Source organism: Hippopotamus amphibius, chromosome 1 (genome assembly GCF_030028045.1).
Source record: "Hippopotamus amphibius kiboko isolate mHipAmp2 chromosome 1, mHipAmp2.hap2, whole genome shotgun sequence".
Taxonomy (NCBI): domain Eukaryota; kingdom Metazoa; phylum Chordata; class Mammalia; order Artiodactyla; family Hippopotamidae; genus Hippopotamus; species Hippopotamus amphibius.
In genome coordinates, this window is record NC_080186.1 from 212,466,027 (window position 1) to 212,483,248 (window position 17,222).

Here is a 17,222-nt window from a genome sequence, read left to right on the forward strand (position 1 = left end):
GCTAGCAGTCCTTAATCAAGGTGTCAGTAGGGTTGATTCCTCCCAAGGGCTATGGGAGAGACTCTGCCCCCGTCCTCCCTCCTAACCTCTGGTGGTTTGTCAGTGGTTTGCTTCACCCCGATCTCAGCCCTTCATCTGCACATTCATGTTCTCCCTGTGTGTTTATGTGTCCAAATTTTCCCTCTTCATAAGGACATCAGTCATATTGGATTAGGGGTGCGTCCTACTCCAGAAGGACCTCATCTTAACTAATTACACCTATTTTCAGATAAGGTCACATTCTAAGGTACCAGATTTGGTGAGGGACACAAATCAACCCATAACAGGACTATCTGGGCAATAACCACACCTATGGTGATGACTTTACCCTGATATGGTCACTTTCCCCCAGTATCTATATAAGAGGAATACAAAAAACTTGAAGAAATCAGAAAGGTAACAAAAGCTTGTGGATAAAATGAGCTCTGTCAGAGACAGTTACGACAGTGCCTCTGGATCCTGGTTTCTCAACTCTGGGGCTCTTGACCTTCACCTCACAGTAGCCTCTGGGCCTGGCCTTTCTCCTGAAAGATAGCACTCTCCTTTATTTTCAGCCCATGCATAGATGAAAGTTCCCTTTCTTTTCTCCTTTCCTCCTATTTCCTGAGACCAGCTAGAATTTCCAAAGGAAGTGTGACTAAAAGCTAAGAAAAGAGAAAAGAAAAGAACCCAGTGAGTTTGAGAGCACAGATTTCTGTTCTTAAGAAAAATAAATGCTAGCCCCATCTAGGGCTAATTTAGTCCCTCTACTAAGTTGTGGTCTTCATGAATGTGTTGTGTATTCATTGAGGTCTGGCTGGAGGGAACACCAGATTCCTAGTGCTGTAGGAGCTCTTGGAATTGTTTACAATAATTGTTTCTTCCTCAGAAGCTATTCTTTTCTGGCTTTGTGAGATTTCACCCTACACATGCTCAGACCAGTACCAACCCAAGCACTCAACAGGAACAATATGTACATACTTGGATTCTTTCCTTTTGTAGCTCCCTCCTTTCTGGGACGATCTCAGCTGCCTTGATCTCCTTGATTTCTGGTTCCTCAATTTAGCAAGTTTCTGCTTCTCCTCCCTGGTCATAGTCTAGGAATTATCTGCAGGCTGAGAGCCCAGAAAATACAAGTGCTCCTTTTCCTTGGAGATCACAGTTCTGCGTTACCTGCTGTCCTATGTGTGAAAATAGTTGCTTCCTATACTTGGCCTAATTTTCCAGTTGTTTTCATAGGATGTAATTCCAATCTGACCTACTCTGTAATGACACAAAGTGAAATTCTCCCTGGCATATGTTTTTGAGACATTTGGTCATCATACACAACTAAATTAACTGTTCTAATAGAAGACAATGTTCAGAACTTGTTTTAACTCTCCAGAATTGTTGCTTTGCTTTTACTGTTAGCTGTCTATTCTGTTTTTCATTTGCCTATTTCTCTGAAAGTGGAAAGCTATATGGGGTCGAGAGTTGTTGGGGGTTGAGAATGGATGGTTTAAATTTGGTTAATAACCATCTACTTAACTTATGTTTACCATGCAGACTAATGTGGTTTCATAAGTTAAGTGAATCACCGATTGATGATTATTTTTGTACATGATGTACTTGGTGAAGATGTAGAAATAGATATTATCATTGGTAACACAGTGCTGAACTAAGATGCTCAAGGTTGCCCACTGTTTCAAGAAGGTAGTATTATTTCTCTGGGCTATGTTCCTGGCTTTACCTACACTTCTGCAGTATGTAATCGGGAAGACCCGAGCTTCAGAGTTCTTCACGTGGGGGAATCCAGTCCACTGTAGTACCACCCCAAAGTGTCCCAGCCACCTTCTTGCTAGTTCTGAAAAATTAAACTCCTGAAAGAGGAAACAAAACTGCAAATAACATGACTGCAAATAACATTCTGTCCATGTCAACTTGGTTATAAAACTCAGACTAAAGATTAAAAAAGAAGTTATGGTGCATCTCTTTGATGGGCCATTCATATCTTGTTTTCAAAAGCACATTTAGTAATAATGGGATTAGAAAATGCTTACCATATAAATGTCAAAAAATTTTAAGTTATAATGTAAAACTGTAAATACAGTATGATAATCTTTTGGGTGTGTGTATACAGACACACAAACATACACATCTATAGACATATAGATATAGTTCATATATGTGTGTGTATATATATATATATATAAAACTGGAAGAAAATTTATATAAAGGTTAGTAATTTTTAATCTGGGTGATGGGATTACTGATAATATTTACTCTTGATATTCAGATTCCATCTTTATCCTTTATCTGTTTTTATATTTACCAAATTGTCCGTGGTATACATATATTTCTTTTCTATAATCAGAAAAAAGATACTTTCCAATTTTATAGAAAATCATTGAGAGGACAGTATTGGTTAAAAGTAAATTAAAACGCTGGTTTTATTCAAAAAACAAAACAATGGTGAAGTGCATAAATGAATTTTGAATGCCACAGTCTCATCTGTTGTCTGGATGGCTGAAAAGTTTTGAATTTATTTTTCTTTCCTTTTTAGATCAGCATCAAGGTCACAGTTCAGGACATGTTCACTGGCATTGAGAAACTTATTAGTGTGGCTTTCTCTACATTTGTAGCCAAACCAGTTGGAAAAAAAAAGGTAAATTTCTGTGTGAAGAGCATCTAGCATGCAATTCAGGGACATATTAACAGAATTATCAGCATCAAAATTATTATGGAATAGGGACATTTCTTTTTACTATGAGATACAATTTCCCAAGATTTGTTATTTACCAGTACTTATCGTAATTTTCACCAATATTTATGCAGTAAAATCATAATATTAGCAACCATAGAGAAAATGTGAGATGTAGCCAGTTTGTGAAAGAGAAAAAAAACATTGTGTTTTAAAAGATCTGAAGGTCATATCAGTTTCCCAAAAATACTGCTTATTGATTTAGTTCTTTTCTTTTGTGGTTATATAACTCAAAATTGAGTTAAAATATTTTTTTAAAGCAAGAGCATTTTAGCTAGCAGTTGCGTGTTATGGTCCACTCACTTTTTCATACCTAAAGGAATAATGTCAAAGTTGCTGAGTTATTGAAGTTTAAAAATGAGTTGCAGGGCAGATGGGCTAAAAACACCCTTAAAAGAAATATGTTGGCCTGATGTAGGTAACCAGTGGGCTTGCCTGGCTTTGGCCCAGAGTGGCTTGTCCCTTGTCTGCTGCAGACTTACTCAAATTTCTTGCCTTTTCTTTTTAGGGTCAGGCTGCCTAGGGGAGGATCTGTACTTAGTCTAAGCATTTTTAAATGTAATAATTCAATTTAGAACTTAAATCTTTCACTCCAAGGATCACTCCAGAGGCGGGCACAGTGGCTTCTCCTATCTGCATAGCAAGTACTTCTCCGCAAAAGCCTTCTTCCTCACAGGCCTCCAACTTTAGAGCCAGCTGGGACAAAGCAGTGTTTTCACTGCACCCAACAGAAGTGACAACAGAACCATACTCACCAGCTACTCCTCACTTGGGCCAGGAGGCGCAGAGATGGGCCAGGGCCTAGTTAGGCCATGTTGGTGCCTGGGTGGCAGGTGTCTCTGCAGAGTTTTGTACACTGGGACACTTCTCCCACTCTCTGCCCAATATTAAATAGGTCACAATGCAAATTCCCATTGCCCAAGGCCACTATTTTTCAAACTGATGGTCATGTCACCTATTATATTATAAAAATGCAGTTTTTCTGGGCTGTATCTCAGACCTATTGAATTAGAATCACTAGTATAGGAGCTTGGAATCTGTACTTTAACAAAGCATCCCAGGTATCCTAAGTTCACTTAAATCATTGAGTCACTGAGATAGGTCTTGCCAAACATTCTATTTTTCCTGGAATCCCCCCAAATCTCCAAACTTTTGAGAAAGAGAGGTGCAGAGTTCCCATATCTGAGAGCAAGTGACAGAAAGGAGTCTACCTCCCCAAACCATTCCTCCATGTGGAGGAGAAAACGAGGGCCATCATTTTCCCCCTCCAGCTTCAAGCTTCTCACTCCAGCTTCAGGGACTTGTGGAATAAGAACGGAAGAGCCACACTTCATCCAATAAAGAACTATTTTCCAACAGTGTTGCTGGGAAAGCAGGTGCCTTCAGTGCTGCCATGTTGGTTAGCTCAGATAACCTTTATTGTAAAGCACCTTTATTTTCTAGTTGGTAACTTATTCAGTAGCACATCATTAAGGGAGCCATGAAAAATCAGTGGTTTGTTTGACCCGACAGGTCTACCTGGATCTCTGTCCAAAGTGAGTTTATTCTAGGATGAGATGGGCAATGATTAACTAAGTCTAGTTCAACAATGGCACAGGCTAGATCGTAGAAAGCTTCCCAAGACTCCACAGGGTATGCTCGTGCAAGGCCTCACGGAAGCTAAAGGAAATGGCACAGCAAGAGAAAGCAAGCACAGCAAACATCACAGAAGTTCAAGACTTCCAGCCATAGCTCTTAGGGCCCCTTCAGCACACAAAATGTACTTCATCTGCAGATTGGATAGCCAAAGCATTAGTTCACCAGGTGGTTTTTTATACCCCACTGGTCACACAATTAAAATAAAGCTGCGAAATTAGTTAAATCAGTGTAAGCTACTAGTGTATACATTCCTAAACAAATTAGATGAGGTAATCCAGGGGAGTTTAACTTTAAGCATGTATTAGAAATCACTAGCTATTTCATCCTTATCTTGGTCAAAGGTCAGCCTTTACGTGTCCTGTGAATAAGCGTGGCGCTATCCCAGTCCAATTGCAAGGTGACTCACACACAGGTCAGCACGCAAGCATTTCTGGAGGATCTTCAACCCCTGGTTCTGTTGCATCATATTTCCAGGTTTCTGGAGGTCAGAGCTTTATTCTGACATATTGATTTTTTCAGTTTGCTTAATAATGTTTTCACCATGTGATGAAATTTCCAAACTGGGAATAACTCTTGGTAAATGATAGCTTTCTCTAGAACATCTTTATTCTCTCCCTTTGATATCTTAATTTTGCAAAAGGTATAAAGCATTTCTTTATAAGAATTTTGTGGATTCAAAGTCCCTCTCCTCATTCATTAATTTGAAGAATTTTTAATTTTGTAGTTCTGTTGAAAAATTTTTACATCAGGGAAAATTAATATTTGGAAAATTTTTTAAGGCACATTATATGAACAAATAAGTGTACATTGTTTTTTTTAATTTAAAAATATTTTAAGAAAAAAAATTAAATAAAAATAAAGTGTGTATATAAACACCCATAAAAGCTCTATTTACTTTGAGTTAGAAAACAATGTAGCATAATATTTGTTTTTGCAAAATTCATGTTGTGCTTTTATAATTTAACAGGGCAATAAAAACAAATGTTTTTTTTCTCTAGATTCATTTAAAACCAGTCACCCTTCTAACTGAACAAGATCATGTGGAACATAATCTGGCTTCTGAGAGAAGGAAAGTTCGATTACAACATGAAGATACCTTTAAAAACTTGATGATGGAAAGTGGCAAGTTTGATGGTCAGTAAATCTACTTACAGGAACTTTAATTATATGACTGTGGCCTAACATGTGATCTGTCCTGAAGAATGGGCCATGCCCACTTGAAAAGAATGTGTATTCTGCTGCTGTGTCAATCCTTTCCAGTAATGAGAAAGAAAACCAGAGATAGAATAACCTCAATTCAGGTCAAATTTCCTCACCAGAAAATGTGGGATAAATGTAAAATTGTCCTAGCAGAATGACACAATACTTAATGAACATCCAAAGTACAAGAATTGAATTGACCTCCAGATGAGAATGCCCCTATTTAGAAGCCTGTAGAAAGGATGAGGTTTGTTTATTGTACTTAACATGGGTACACAGCCAGAGCTGTGAGCCTAGACTGGTCCCTAATCCTGGGAGAGCCTTATTTCCCCACTGATGGGCAATTACCTCCAAACAGGCATACTTCTGCACCAAGGTCCTCTATACTCAATATATTTCTATGTACATGTATAAGCATGTTCCAGTATAGGCAATGTATGTCTTCATAGAATCAAGTAGCTTTTTCTTTAATTATCCCTCAGAAAAGAAGGAGCTGCCTTGTATCTGAGTCTTTACAATGTCTCTCACAGTGTAAGGTCCTCTCTTATTTTTTTATTTTATTCTGATAATACAATATTCAAACAAGTGGGCGCCTTTCTTTTTTTCTTTTAACAGTATATTTTACAGATAATTTATTTTAATTTATTTTGAAGCAAAAAAGTACCATTTGAGTAAGAGAAATTAACCTTAAAAAATCTCAATCAATATTAGTTTTGGATGTTTATAGAGAATTATCTAACAAAATCAGTACTTAAAAAAAGAAGTTGGAAGGGATTTAAGATTTCATATGCTTTTTAAGGATCACTTTAGGAAGCAATCCAATTCTGATTACAGCAATATGGTGAACTTGGAGTCTGAAAAAAACTAAAATTTCTGGATAAAATATTTACAAACATCTTTGCAAACACATCTCAGAGGCAGAAAAATAAGAGAAAGCCTTTAAGTCCACAAATGATTAGAAGCACAAATGCAGTGGAAGGAGACACAAGAGCTGGCATTTGCTCAGGAGGACCCAGTAGGTGCTAGACCTAGAACTGTGTTTTAGTGGGCTTGCCAGGGCTCAGAAAACACAGCCAGGTGGAAGGTTGGATCCGGGAACCATATCTGGAGCTGCAGCACCCCCAAAATGATAACCTCAGCAGGGCAACTGGAAAAATCCCACCCCTCAGAGAGTTCTGGTAGGGATACTTTCCACTTAGCCCTAGGTGGAATGGAAAAAAACTGCTTCTCTCTGAGGATTCAATCACAACTACATTCTCAAGCAGACTTGGTGTCAGAATTCACATAATTTGTTTGGCCCAAAACAGACCAAGTGAAACTTAGTGTGAAGTGGTACTGTGTTAAGTACCCATGGGTGATCTGCAGCCACAAATGCAAATCCTCTGTGGAGAAATGACTTTAAGCCCAGTCCTCAAGAACTGTCACAGATAAAGATGTGACAAGGAATGTGAGCTCCTAGTCAAATATCATAAAAGACAAAAATAAGTCACCTAAATCCAGAAAAGCACCAGACAATAGAATGAGGTCCACGAAGACTACAGATATTGAATTTACCATATAAAGAATGTGAAGAACATTAATATGTTTAAGAAATAAAAGAGTATCAAAAGTATTATGTAGGAACAAGAAAATGACCTAGAATACTTGACAAAGAAGCAAATAGAATTTCTATACAAAAGAATATATAATTATTAAAATTTAAAACTCAGTGAATGAATTAAACAGCATCTAAGTCAGCGAACTAGAAAAATAAATCTGAAGGAGTTACCTAGAATGCAGATGGATAGACAAAGAAATTGGAAATATATGAGAGATTAGGAGACACAGAGAATGGAGTAAGAAGTCTAACAAGCATCTAATCAAAGTTCCAGGAAGAGAGGAGAAAAAGAATGGGAGAGAAGTAACATTTGAAGCAAACAACATAGACATTTCTTTAAGAGATAACATGAACGTTTAATATACATATGAAAAGATAGACCTTATTATTAATCAGGGAAATGCAAATTATAACCACCATAAGACACTATTTCACATCCACAAAACTGGAAAAATTAAAGAGTCCTCAATACTATTTAAGTGAAAATAGGGAGCAGTGGGAACTGTAAAAAATAACAGACAGAAGTATAAATCAGTACCATCATTATGTTACCTAAAAATATTCTGTTGATAGTAAGGACTGTGAATGTGGAATAAATCAGCACAGTTTAAATTTACTCATCCATTCATTCATTCAATAAATATTGACTGAGCACCCACATTCTGTAATTTTATTGAATTTAAAAAAAATCTATCCTTGCCCAAAGGACCTTAGGATATAGGGGGTCAGATAATTAAAGATTACACAAATAAACATAAAATTATAACTGTGAAAGAAAGGTACACGTGGAAGCTCATAATAGTGGGGTTAGCTGTGGAGGTCATAGAAGGCTTTCCTGAGGAAGTGGTGACTGAGATGGGCCAAGAGAGAATAGGAGGTAATTGGAAGAAGGTGGTGGTGGCCAATGGAACTGCTACTGACAGAGGGAGCACCATGTACAAGGGCCCTGATGTTGAAGACAACGTTTAGTTATAGGAACTGAAAAAGGTCTACTGTGGCTGGAACAAATGGAGAGAGAGATTGAAAGAAAATATGATGGGGGAGGAGGGGTGCTAGTAGCAATCAGATAGCTGGGGCTGGAGAGGTAGGCATAGGCCAGGAAAGGAAGGAAGGGCTTGGGGCCATAGGAATGATTTAGGTTTTTCTAATAAGCCAAGGGGAAGTCACTGCATGTTTTTAAGCAGGGGACTGAAATGATCAGTGGAATGAAAGGGGGGAGAAAAAAGAAAAAAGATCATCGATTAATTAAAAATATAAAAATTACGTTAGGAAATGGAGTTAAAATCTCTGTAACCACACTTCTCTGCTCACTTATATGTGACTGTGCCAAGAAAGGCTCTGTTCCCAGTTAGCATGAACAGCTGGGCATATCTGTGCTCTCACACTGAAAGCTCAGCTCTGCCTCTGACGGTACAACCAGGATGGTACCCCTGATTTGTAATTCCTTGCCCCACCTCCTCAACAATAGCACGTGAGATTTAAGCCTAGCTGGTGATTCACTTGATGATGCAGGAAGTATAACTGAATACATTTTACTGCTTTGTCGCCAAAGTAAATGATTTCTCCATTGTTGAGAGTAAAAACCAATTTGTCAGTAAATGAAGCAGATATGATTCAAAAGAAGCAGAAAGACACTAAGAAGTACAATATATTGTGTCTTTTCTGTTGTGACTGCATTCATTACAAAACAGCAACCATATTCCCATTCTGAAGTTTATTGTACAGCAAACTATTCCAGAATCTCAGTGTCTGTGGCCCTTTAAAGCTCAAATCTCTTTCTTTTTAATAACTTTATTAACATACCATAAATGGCCCATATTTAAAGTGTACAACTTGATAGGTTTTGAAACATGTATATCACCACAATCAAGATAACATATCCATCAATCCCCAAATTTCTTTCTGCCCTGACCTGCTCTGATCTGCCCCTCCCCCACCTGAAGCAATTCAAATTTAAATTTAACCATTCTTTTAATCAAAATTCTGGTTGACCTGTAAAACAGGTTGGAATACAATCTCTAAAATGCCCTTTTTGATCTGTGGTCTTATCCAATTCACTGTCAATAAAACCTATCCATTTCCTTAGGAGTTTTAAGTCTTTGGTAATAATTTTTCTGAAAATCCCATGAGTTGAATGAATAGCTGTAGCCTCAGGTTCTGCATTTAACTCCATCATCTTTGTACGTCCACTTTTCAGATCCCATTTGCGATGGAGAGGAAGGAACGGTTTCCACGAGGGGCACCTCTGTGCAGAGCATTGAACTTGTCCTCCCACCCCATGCAAACCATCATGGAAATACATTTGGTGGCCAGATTATGGCTTGGATGGAGACAGTGGCTACTATTTCTGCAAGGTTCTTGGTTTTGACCTTTGGCTTATGACTAGTGGGGAGAGGATAGAAGGGTCTGAGGCTCAGCTATTGGGCGAGTCAAGGAAACAAGTAGAGAACAATGTTGCCTTTTATCAAAATGAGAAAATAAGTCATTTTCCTGTTTACCTTAGAATTATTCTATCCTTTTTTGAAGGTGAATGTTTAAAATCTTGGTTCAAAAATAAAAATGAAATTACTGTTCTTATACTTGATTCTAAATCATGACTGTTGATCTTGTGACATTGCAACTCCTCGTAACATTAGTTATGACAAAGTAGATGGAGAATAGAAATAGAAGACAGCCTTTACATTTAAAAACAGTCAAGATACAAACTTTTTTAAAGGCAGTTTAGGGACTTCCCTGGTGGTGCAGTGGTTAAGAATCCGCCTGCCAATGCAGGGAACATGGGCCCAATCCCTGGTCTGGGAAGATCTCACATGCCACGGAGCAACTAAATCCATGCGCCATAACTTCTGAGCCTGTGCTCTAAAGCCCACGAGCCACAACTACTGAGCCTGCATGCCACAACTACTGAAACCTGTGTGCCTAGAGCCCGTGCTCTGCAACAAGACACCACAACGAGAAGCCTGCACACCGCAACAAAGAGTAGCCCCCACTTGCCGCAACTAGAGAAAGCCCATGCGCAGCAACGAAAACCCAATGCAACCAAAAAATTAAAAATAAATAAGTAAATTTATTTAAAAATAAATAAATAAATAAAGGTGGTTTACAATTAAGTCTGACCTTGAAGGTGCTGGTTAGAATCACTATGGCCAAAGGATTAACTGAAAAACAAGATGACAAAGAGGCGAGAACTTAGAAAAGTACTTTTAAATACTCAGCAGTTTCAAAAAAGGGTTATTTTATTCCTAATGTCATATAGGTAATTAAGCAGCTTTAAAGAACACTGTGTTCTCTGAAAAAGCATTTGAACAGGATCTGCCCTTCTGATGATTTTTGTAACCACTGAAAATTGTTAAGGTTTTATTTTCCCAAAATTAAAAGAATTTTATTATTAATATGTCTGTAGTTATGACTATAATCAGAAACCTGTGGTTATCCTTCCTATAAATTGTGCACAAATATAAGCGCTTGTTTTTAAAATGACATTGTCATTCTTAATGACAATCAGACATTTGAGCCTGTTCTATTGTAAAGGCTTACAATATAATTAACTATGGCAGAGTCTGTTCACTTATTGTTGGCACAATTCTTTAGAGTAATTGAATGACTACAGTGAGAATCTAAAATGTAGAAAATTATGGAAGTAACTTTCTGAGATTAAATTTTCTTTATAGATTTTCAAAACTTTGCACACCAAAAAATAGTAAAATGTGTACCTTGTAGCCTTTCAGCCTTTGTGCAGCAATCCAGGTAATTTTTCTGTGGGGAAAAAAAGATTAGTCTTTGACGTGTAGGTGAACTCAGATAACAGTGAAGCCAAGGAACTCAAGTGAGTGGCACCAGCTGGCAGTTCTCTTCACTGGGTTTCACTCCAACCTGGGAGTCACAGCTTTCTGTGATTGTAGTCATGAACTGTCAGGAAGAAAAAAATCCCTCAAATTAAAACAAAAGACAGTGGTTTGTTTTTTGAGGGCACAAAACAAGAGCAGGACTGTCACCACAAGAGCAGAAGCACCAGCATCTTGGTATAGACCTCAAGGCCTGGGGACATGGTATTCTCTAAAATATTTGCAGATGATGTACAGGACCACTCTAAACACACACAATCCAGTTATTTATTTCCCTCTTGAGGTAAAAGAGATGTTCATTTAGAAAGCACCCTGAACACTGGTCTACTGCATCCATTAAGCAAAGCAGCAGTTCCTGAAAATATTGTAGAGAATGATCACTTTCTTCTCTCTCTCCTTCCCTTTGTTTCATCAGTCGCCTGTGTCGAGCACATCCCCTTCTGAAGTCCGTGGACATGTTTAAGTTCCGGGGACCATCTACAGTTGGAGATCGTCTTGTCTTCAATGCCATTGTCAACAATACATTTCAGACCCGGTAAAACATGTCTGGTGCTCTTAGGCTGCTATAAATGAATGCAAACTCTTTGTTTCATTTCAATCTGGAGGTAAGTATAGGGACTACTCTAAAGTAACCAAGTTCCTTCTAATTTTTTTGAAACTTCACTTAATCTTCAAAATCCATAGACACACATTTTAACCCACTGTGCCACTTGGGGCCTCCTTACACTAAGTTATGATAAGTTGGTTTTTGTCTCATAATAAGTGTGACTGTATGTCCTATTTGATCCAGGATGGTCTTGGTTTGTGCCTGTCATAATTATTAATTCTTCCTTTCACTCTCAAAAGAGTCCCAGTGACTATATGGTCAACCACTTTATAATGGACCTATCATTTATCACCATGAAGTCCACACTACTTCCCAATTATTTTCATTATTCTTGATACACAATGAAAAGATTTAATTTAGTATTTTTTTTCTTTTTAAATGTAAAAAAGAACATCTGCATTTCCTATTCAATTTCAGAGTTTGATGCTTTTAAATTATAGAACTATTGTTTTTAGGAGAGAAAACTTGACTTTGGTACAATTTAACCACCCCTTCCCCCATTACCAAAATATGTTCGTGAATGTATATATAGTTCCAGTGGCCTTTTTACCACTTGAAAGTGGGAGAGTAAAGCAGAAATGCTCCCAGGAGCTTGTACATCAGATCAATAGACCGGATGAAATGGATAACAACTGCATAGATTAGCAGCTGACAAAGAAACAACCCAGGGTCCTCACTCTCTTCCTTGTCTGGAGGGGGCGGTGGGGCAGTGGGCAGAGGAGGCCTGGCATGCTCAGGTTCTCTGCCCATCGCCCTTGTCGCCCGTCTGCAGTGTCGAAGTGGGAGTGCGCGTGGAGGCCTTTGACTGCCAGGAGTGGTCTGAGGGCCGGGGCCGTCATATCAACAGTGCTTTTCTCATTTATAATGCTGTCGATGATAAGGAAGAACTGATCACATTTCCCAGAATCAAACCCATGTCAAAGGTCAGTTATTAGCACGTGTGGTTCAGTAATCAGACTACTTATTCCAGGGGAAGATATGGATACAGAACTCCGCCCAGGATCTTTCCCTGCACTGGCAACAACCTCCATGTCAATTTCTCTTTGGTTTCCTTTCTTTTCTACAAAGTAAAATGGTCTTTTCCTTCTTTTTCCAAATCACTCTAGTCATTTATTTAAATGGTGAAGGCCCTGAAGACCTCACATCAACTGAGCCACGTGCTGCTGTTGGAAGCAGTCATCTTCCATGTCTCATTTCTAACTCTCTTCTCTCACTTCACATCCAGTTCTCTATGCTGCTCCACATTCATCAGAATTAAGTCTTTCGGAATAAGCTGACTTACTGACAACTCTGACCTGAAGATAGTTCATGTAGAGACTCCTTGTCCTAATCTTTTCAACTGATTTAGGAGAGAGAGACTTAAGGACTGTAGCACTAAAATATTAGAAATGTATTGATTTTACTTTTATTTTTATTTTTAAGGATGATTTTAGACGATATCGTGGAGCTCTTGCACGCAAGAGAATTCGTCTAGGCAGGTAAGGTACTTAGGTGTAAGGATTTTATGGAATCTTCTCTCATCTGACAAATTACATAGCAAAGAGCCCTCTCTGGGTCTCTATTCCCACATAATGTAAAAAGAGAAGGTCTGATGTTTTTTGACTGTGGAGACTACTGTGATGGAAATTGTTCTTCCTGATTGTTCCACTAGTAAAAGCAGCTTTTTAAAATTGCTGATTTCAGTTCAAGAAAGTGTCATAGTTATTGCTGTGTGCTAAATACAGGGAAGAAAACTATTGTTTCATATTTTAATTTTTTCCAGAAAATACGTTACTTCCCACAAAGAAGAGGCTCCACTTTGCATACACTGGGATACTGGCAACCAGGTGACAGTTTTATGATCTGAACTTCTTCACGTAAAATCACTTCATTACAAAAATGGAAATCCCTTCATTTAACTGACTCACATTGTGCCTACACAGGTTAGATGAGAAAGTGAATTACAGCAACCAGTCATCTCAAAATGAAACAAAACGAAGCTCTCGGTAACTGGTTATCGGCCAGCCGCTTCACTGCCTTGTTTGCATTATATGTACAGTTCCTCAGTTACACACGCTGGATGCTCTGCCACCAAATGCACTCAAGCAACGTAGGACACTGGGATCTGGTGTCTCATCATAGTTTGTGTTGAATGATATGCCTGCTGGCTTTCATTTTTTATAACACAACAGCAAAGTATTAGTCATTTTAATGTTTTTGATCATAAAATGTAAAGGGAAATCCAAGTTTGCTTATTACACATTGGATTACAAGTCATATTGAAGGGTATTCTTGTCTTTGCTTAGGATACCAATTAAAATGATACTAATTTGCTAAGCATATAGGAATCACATTATCTGTCTGAATTCTGAATTAAGAGTTTGAAACAGAAATTATGTTCATGTAACTTAGTTCTAACCTCAACATCATCACTTTGGCTCTAACAGTGCCCATTTTCTAAGCAGAAAATATTTGATCATATATCTGCACTGAACTCACAGTGTTTCAAATATTTGTATTTTAGGTATCCTTGAGTAACAGCAATGTGGAGGCTCTCAAAAGCCTGGCGGCCAAAAGTGGTTGGGAGGTTACCAGTGCTGTGGAAAAGGTAGGAGGCATCCAGGTATACACACAACCCAGTGCCCATCACAAATGAAAGTTGTCATGGTAGTTGTTGTTCTGCTATTTCTAATGCTGCTTTTAAGAAGGTAAAAAATGGAGATCAAGATGGCAGAGTACAAGAACACTGAGCTCACTTCCCACAACAAACATATTAAAAATACACATGTGGAGCAATTCACACTGAAAACAAACTGGAGGGTGGCAGAAAGACTCTTCTACAACAACCAAGGCTGTAAAGAAAGATCCACACGGAGTCAGGTAGGAGGGGAAGAGAAGCGATAAAGTCAGGACCTGCATCCCTAGGAGAGGACACTTCAGCCCTGGGATCTGACACTGGGAGAAGGAGTACCCTTAGCTGGTTTGAAAACCAGTGGGACTAATAGGAAGGCTATAAGAAACCTAGACTCCACTCTTAAAGAGTGTACACATGCTTCCTTACTCCTGGGAACAAGGCAAAGGAAGCAGATTGATACTTCCCAGGGCTCTAGCTGGTTTCTTGTAACCACCCCAATGCATACCCTGGCCAGCCAAGTGTCCACTCCAGCTCCTCTAGCTCCACTGCAGCTCCCCACTAAGGTTGCCACTGCTGAGGAGGTTGCACAGCTGGGGGAAATGGAGCCAGCTCAGGCCAGGCACTGCATCTGGAAAGGGTGAGGGTGGCCAATGCTGCTGCTCATGAAGGTGGTGGAACATGAGCAGTCTGGAGCTCTGACTGGTATGCCAAGACTGCCTAGCACATACCCCAGCCTACACCGGGTACCCACTCTGGGCCCCCTTGCTCCAGCACTTCTCCCCTCTGTGGTGATGGTGCCACTGCTAGAATAGGGGTGAGTGCACACTTAGAGGGACCAGAACTAGCTTGGACCCAACCCTCAGGGCTTCTGCACCAGCATCTTGGGACCCCTCACTGCCCCCAGTAGGGCAGTAATGGCCAATAAGCATAGGAGAAGCCCCAGTTCACAGCTAGCTCTGGCTTTAGCCCCTCCATCTCCAGCCCCACCTCCCACCAAGGTGATAGCTGCCAGCACACGCTGGGGAAGATGTGACTCATGCTACGTCAGATCCAGCTCTCCCACCAAAGCCACTGGGCACATGCAGACTGCATATGGATGTTCCCACACAAGGATACCCCTTCAAGACCAGGATAAGTAACTGTTTCACCTAATTTCAGAGAGACAGAGAAAGTTAAGCAAAATGAGAAAACAGAGGAATTTGTTTTAAATGAAAGAACAAAAAACCCTGACAAAACAACTAATGAAACAGAGATAATTTACCAGATAAAGAGCTCATAGTAATAAGAATGCTAACTGAACTAGGGAAAAGAATAGGTGAACACAGTGAGAATTTTAACAAGGAACTAGAAAATATTAAAAAAAAAAGAACAAGTCAGGGATAAATTAGGAGTTTAGGATTAACATATACACACTACTGTATATAAAAGAGATAATCAACAAGGACCTACTGTATAGCACAAGGAACTCTACTCAGTATACTACCCTATACGGGAAAAGAATCTGAAAAAGCATGGATATCTGTATATGTATAACTGAATAACTTTAATATATACCTGAAACTAACACAACATTGTAAATCAACTATACTCCAATATAAAATAAAAATTTGAAAAAAAAGTCAGAGCTGAAGAATACAATAACTGAAATGAAAAACACACTAAAAGGAATTAAAAGCAGACTAGGTAATAAAGAACATGTAAGTAATACTGAAGATAAAATAATGGAAATCACCCAAACAGAACAGCCAAAAGAAAAATAAATTTAAAAAAATAAAACCAGTTTAAGGGACCTCTGGGACAACATCAAGCATACTAGCATTCACGTTATAGGGGTCCCAGAAGAATAAGACAGAGAGAAAATGGTCAAAAATGTATTTGGAAAAATTATGATTGGAAACTTCCTGAACCTGAAAGAGGAAACAGATATTCAGGTACAGGAAGCACACAGAGTCCCAAACAAGATGAACCCAAAGAGACTCACATCAAGACATATTATAATTAAAATGGCAAAAGTTAAAGAGAGAATTCTAAAAGGAGCAATAGAAAAACAAAGAGTCACATACAAGGAAACACCCCCTCCCCAATAGGCTATCAGCTAATTTTTGTGCAGAAACTTTACAAGCAAGAAGGGAATGGTGTAATATATTTAAAGTGCTGAAAGGGAAAAACTTAAAATGTAGGATACTCTACCCAGGAATATTATCATCTAGAATTAAAAGAAAGATAAAGAACTTCTCAGAGAAGTAAAAAATAAAAGATTTCATCAGTACTAAACCAACCCTAAAATAAATTTTAAAGGGTCTCCTCAAAGTGGAAAAGAAGTAAGAAGACATTGGAAAGGAAAAACCCCACTAGTAAAGGCAAATATATAGTAAAGGCTGTTGATCAACCACTTAAATAAGCTAGTATAAAAATTAAAAGACAAAAACTATAAAATAAAGTATAACTACAATAAACAGTTAAGGGATAAACATCAAAAACATAAAATGAGGGGGAGGAGAGTAAAAAAATGTAGATTTTTTAGAATGTGTTGAAGTTAAAGGACTATCAGTTTAAAACAAGTAGATAGAGTTACATGACAACATATATGAATACCATGGTAACTACAAATCAAAAACTTAAATTGATGCAAAAAAACAAAAAGAAAGGAACTCAAGCATACTACTAAAGAAAACCATCAAACCACAAGGGGAGAAACAAACAAAAAAGAAATGAACAGAGAAGAACTACCCAAAAAACTGGAAAACAAATAATAAAATGACAGTAATATCAATCATTACTTTAAATGTCAATGGACTAAATGTTCCAATCAAAAGACACAGGGTGGGCGATTGGATAAAAAACAAGTCCCTTCTATATGCTGCCTACAAGAGATTCACTTCAGAGCTAAACACACACACAGACCAAAAATGAGGGGATGGAAAAAGATTTTATACAAACAGAAACAGCAAGAAGGCAGTGGT

General features: G+C 38.4%; 1 protein-coding gene across 1 annotated transcript in view; it reads left to right on the forward strand.

Annotated features, from left to right (window-relative positions):
• The window catches only part of ACOT12 (acyl-CoA thioesterase 12), a 49,757-nt gene that overhangs the window by 12,461 nt on the left and 20,074 nt on the right, over positions 1–17,222 (forward strand). The window contains exons 4-11 of the mRNA XM_057740182.1: positions 2,561–2,662; positions 5,395–5,530; positions 9,391–9,547; positions 11,454–11,573; positions 12,418–12,568; positions 13,068–13,123; positions 13,408–13,471; positions 14,149–14,232. Coding sequence (XP_057596165.1) covers positions 2,561–2,662; positions 5,395–5,530; positions 9,391–9,547; positions 11,454–11,573; positions 12,418–12,568; positions 13,068–13,123; positions 13,408–13,471; positions 14,149–14,232 — 870 coding nt within the window. The remainder of the gene's footprint in view (positions 1–2,560; positions 2,663–5,394; positions 5,531–9,390; positions 9,548–11,453; positions 11,574–12,417; positions 12,569–13,067; positions 13,124–13,407; positions 13,472–14,148; positions 14,233–17,222) is intronic.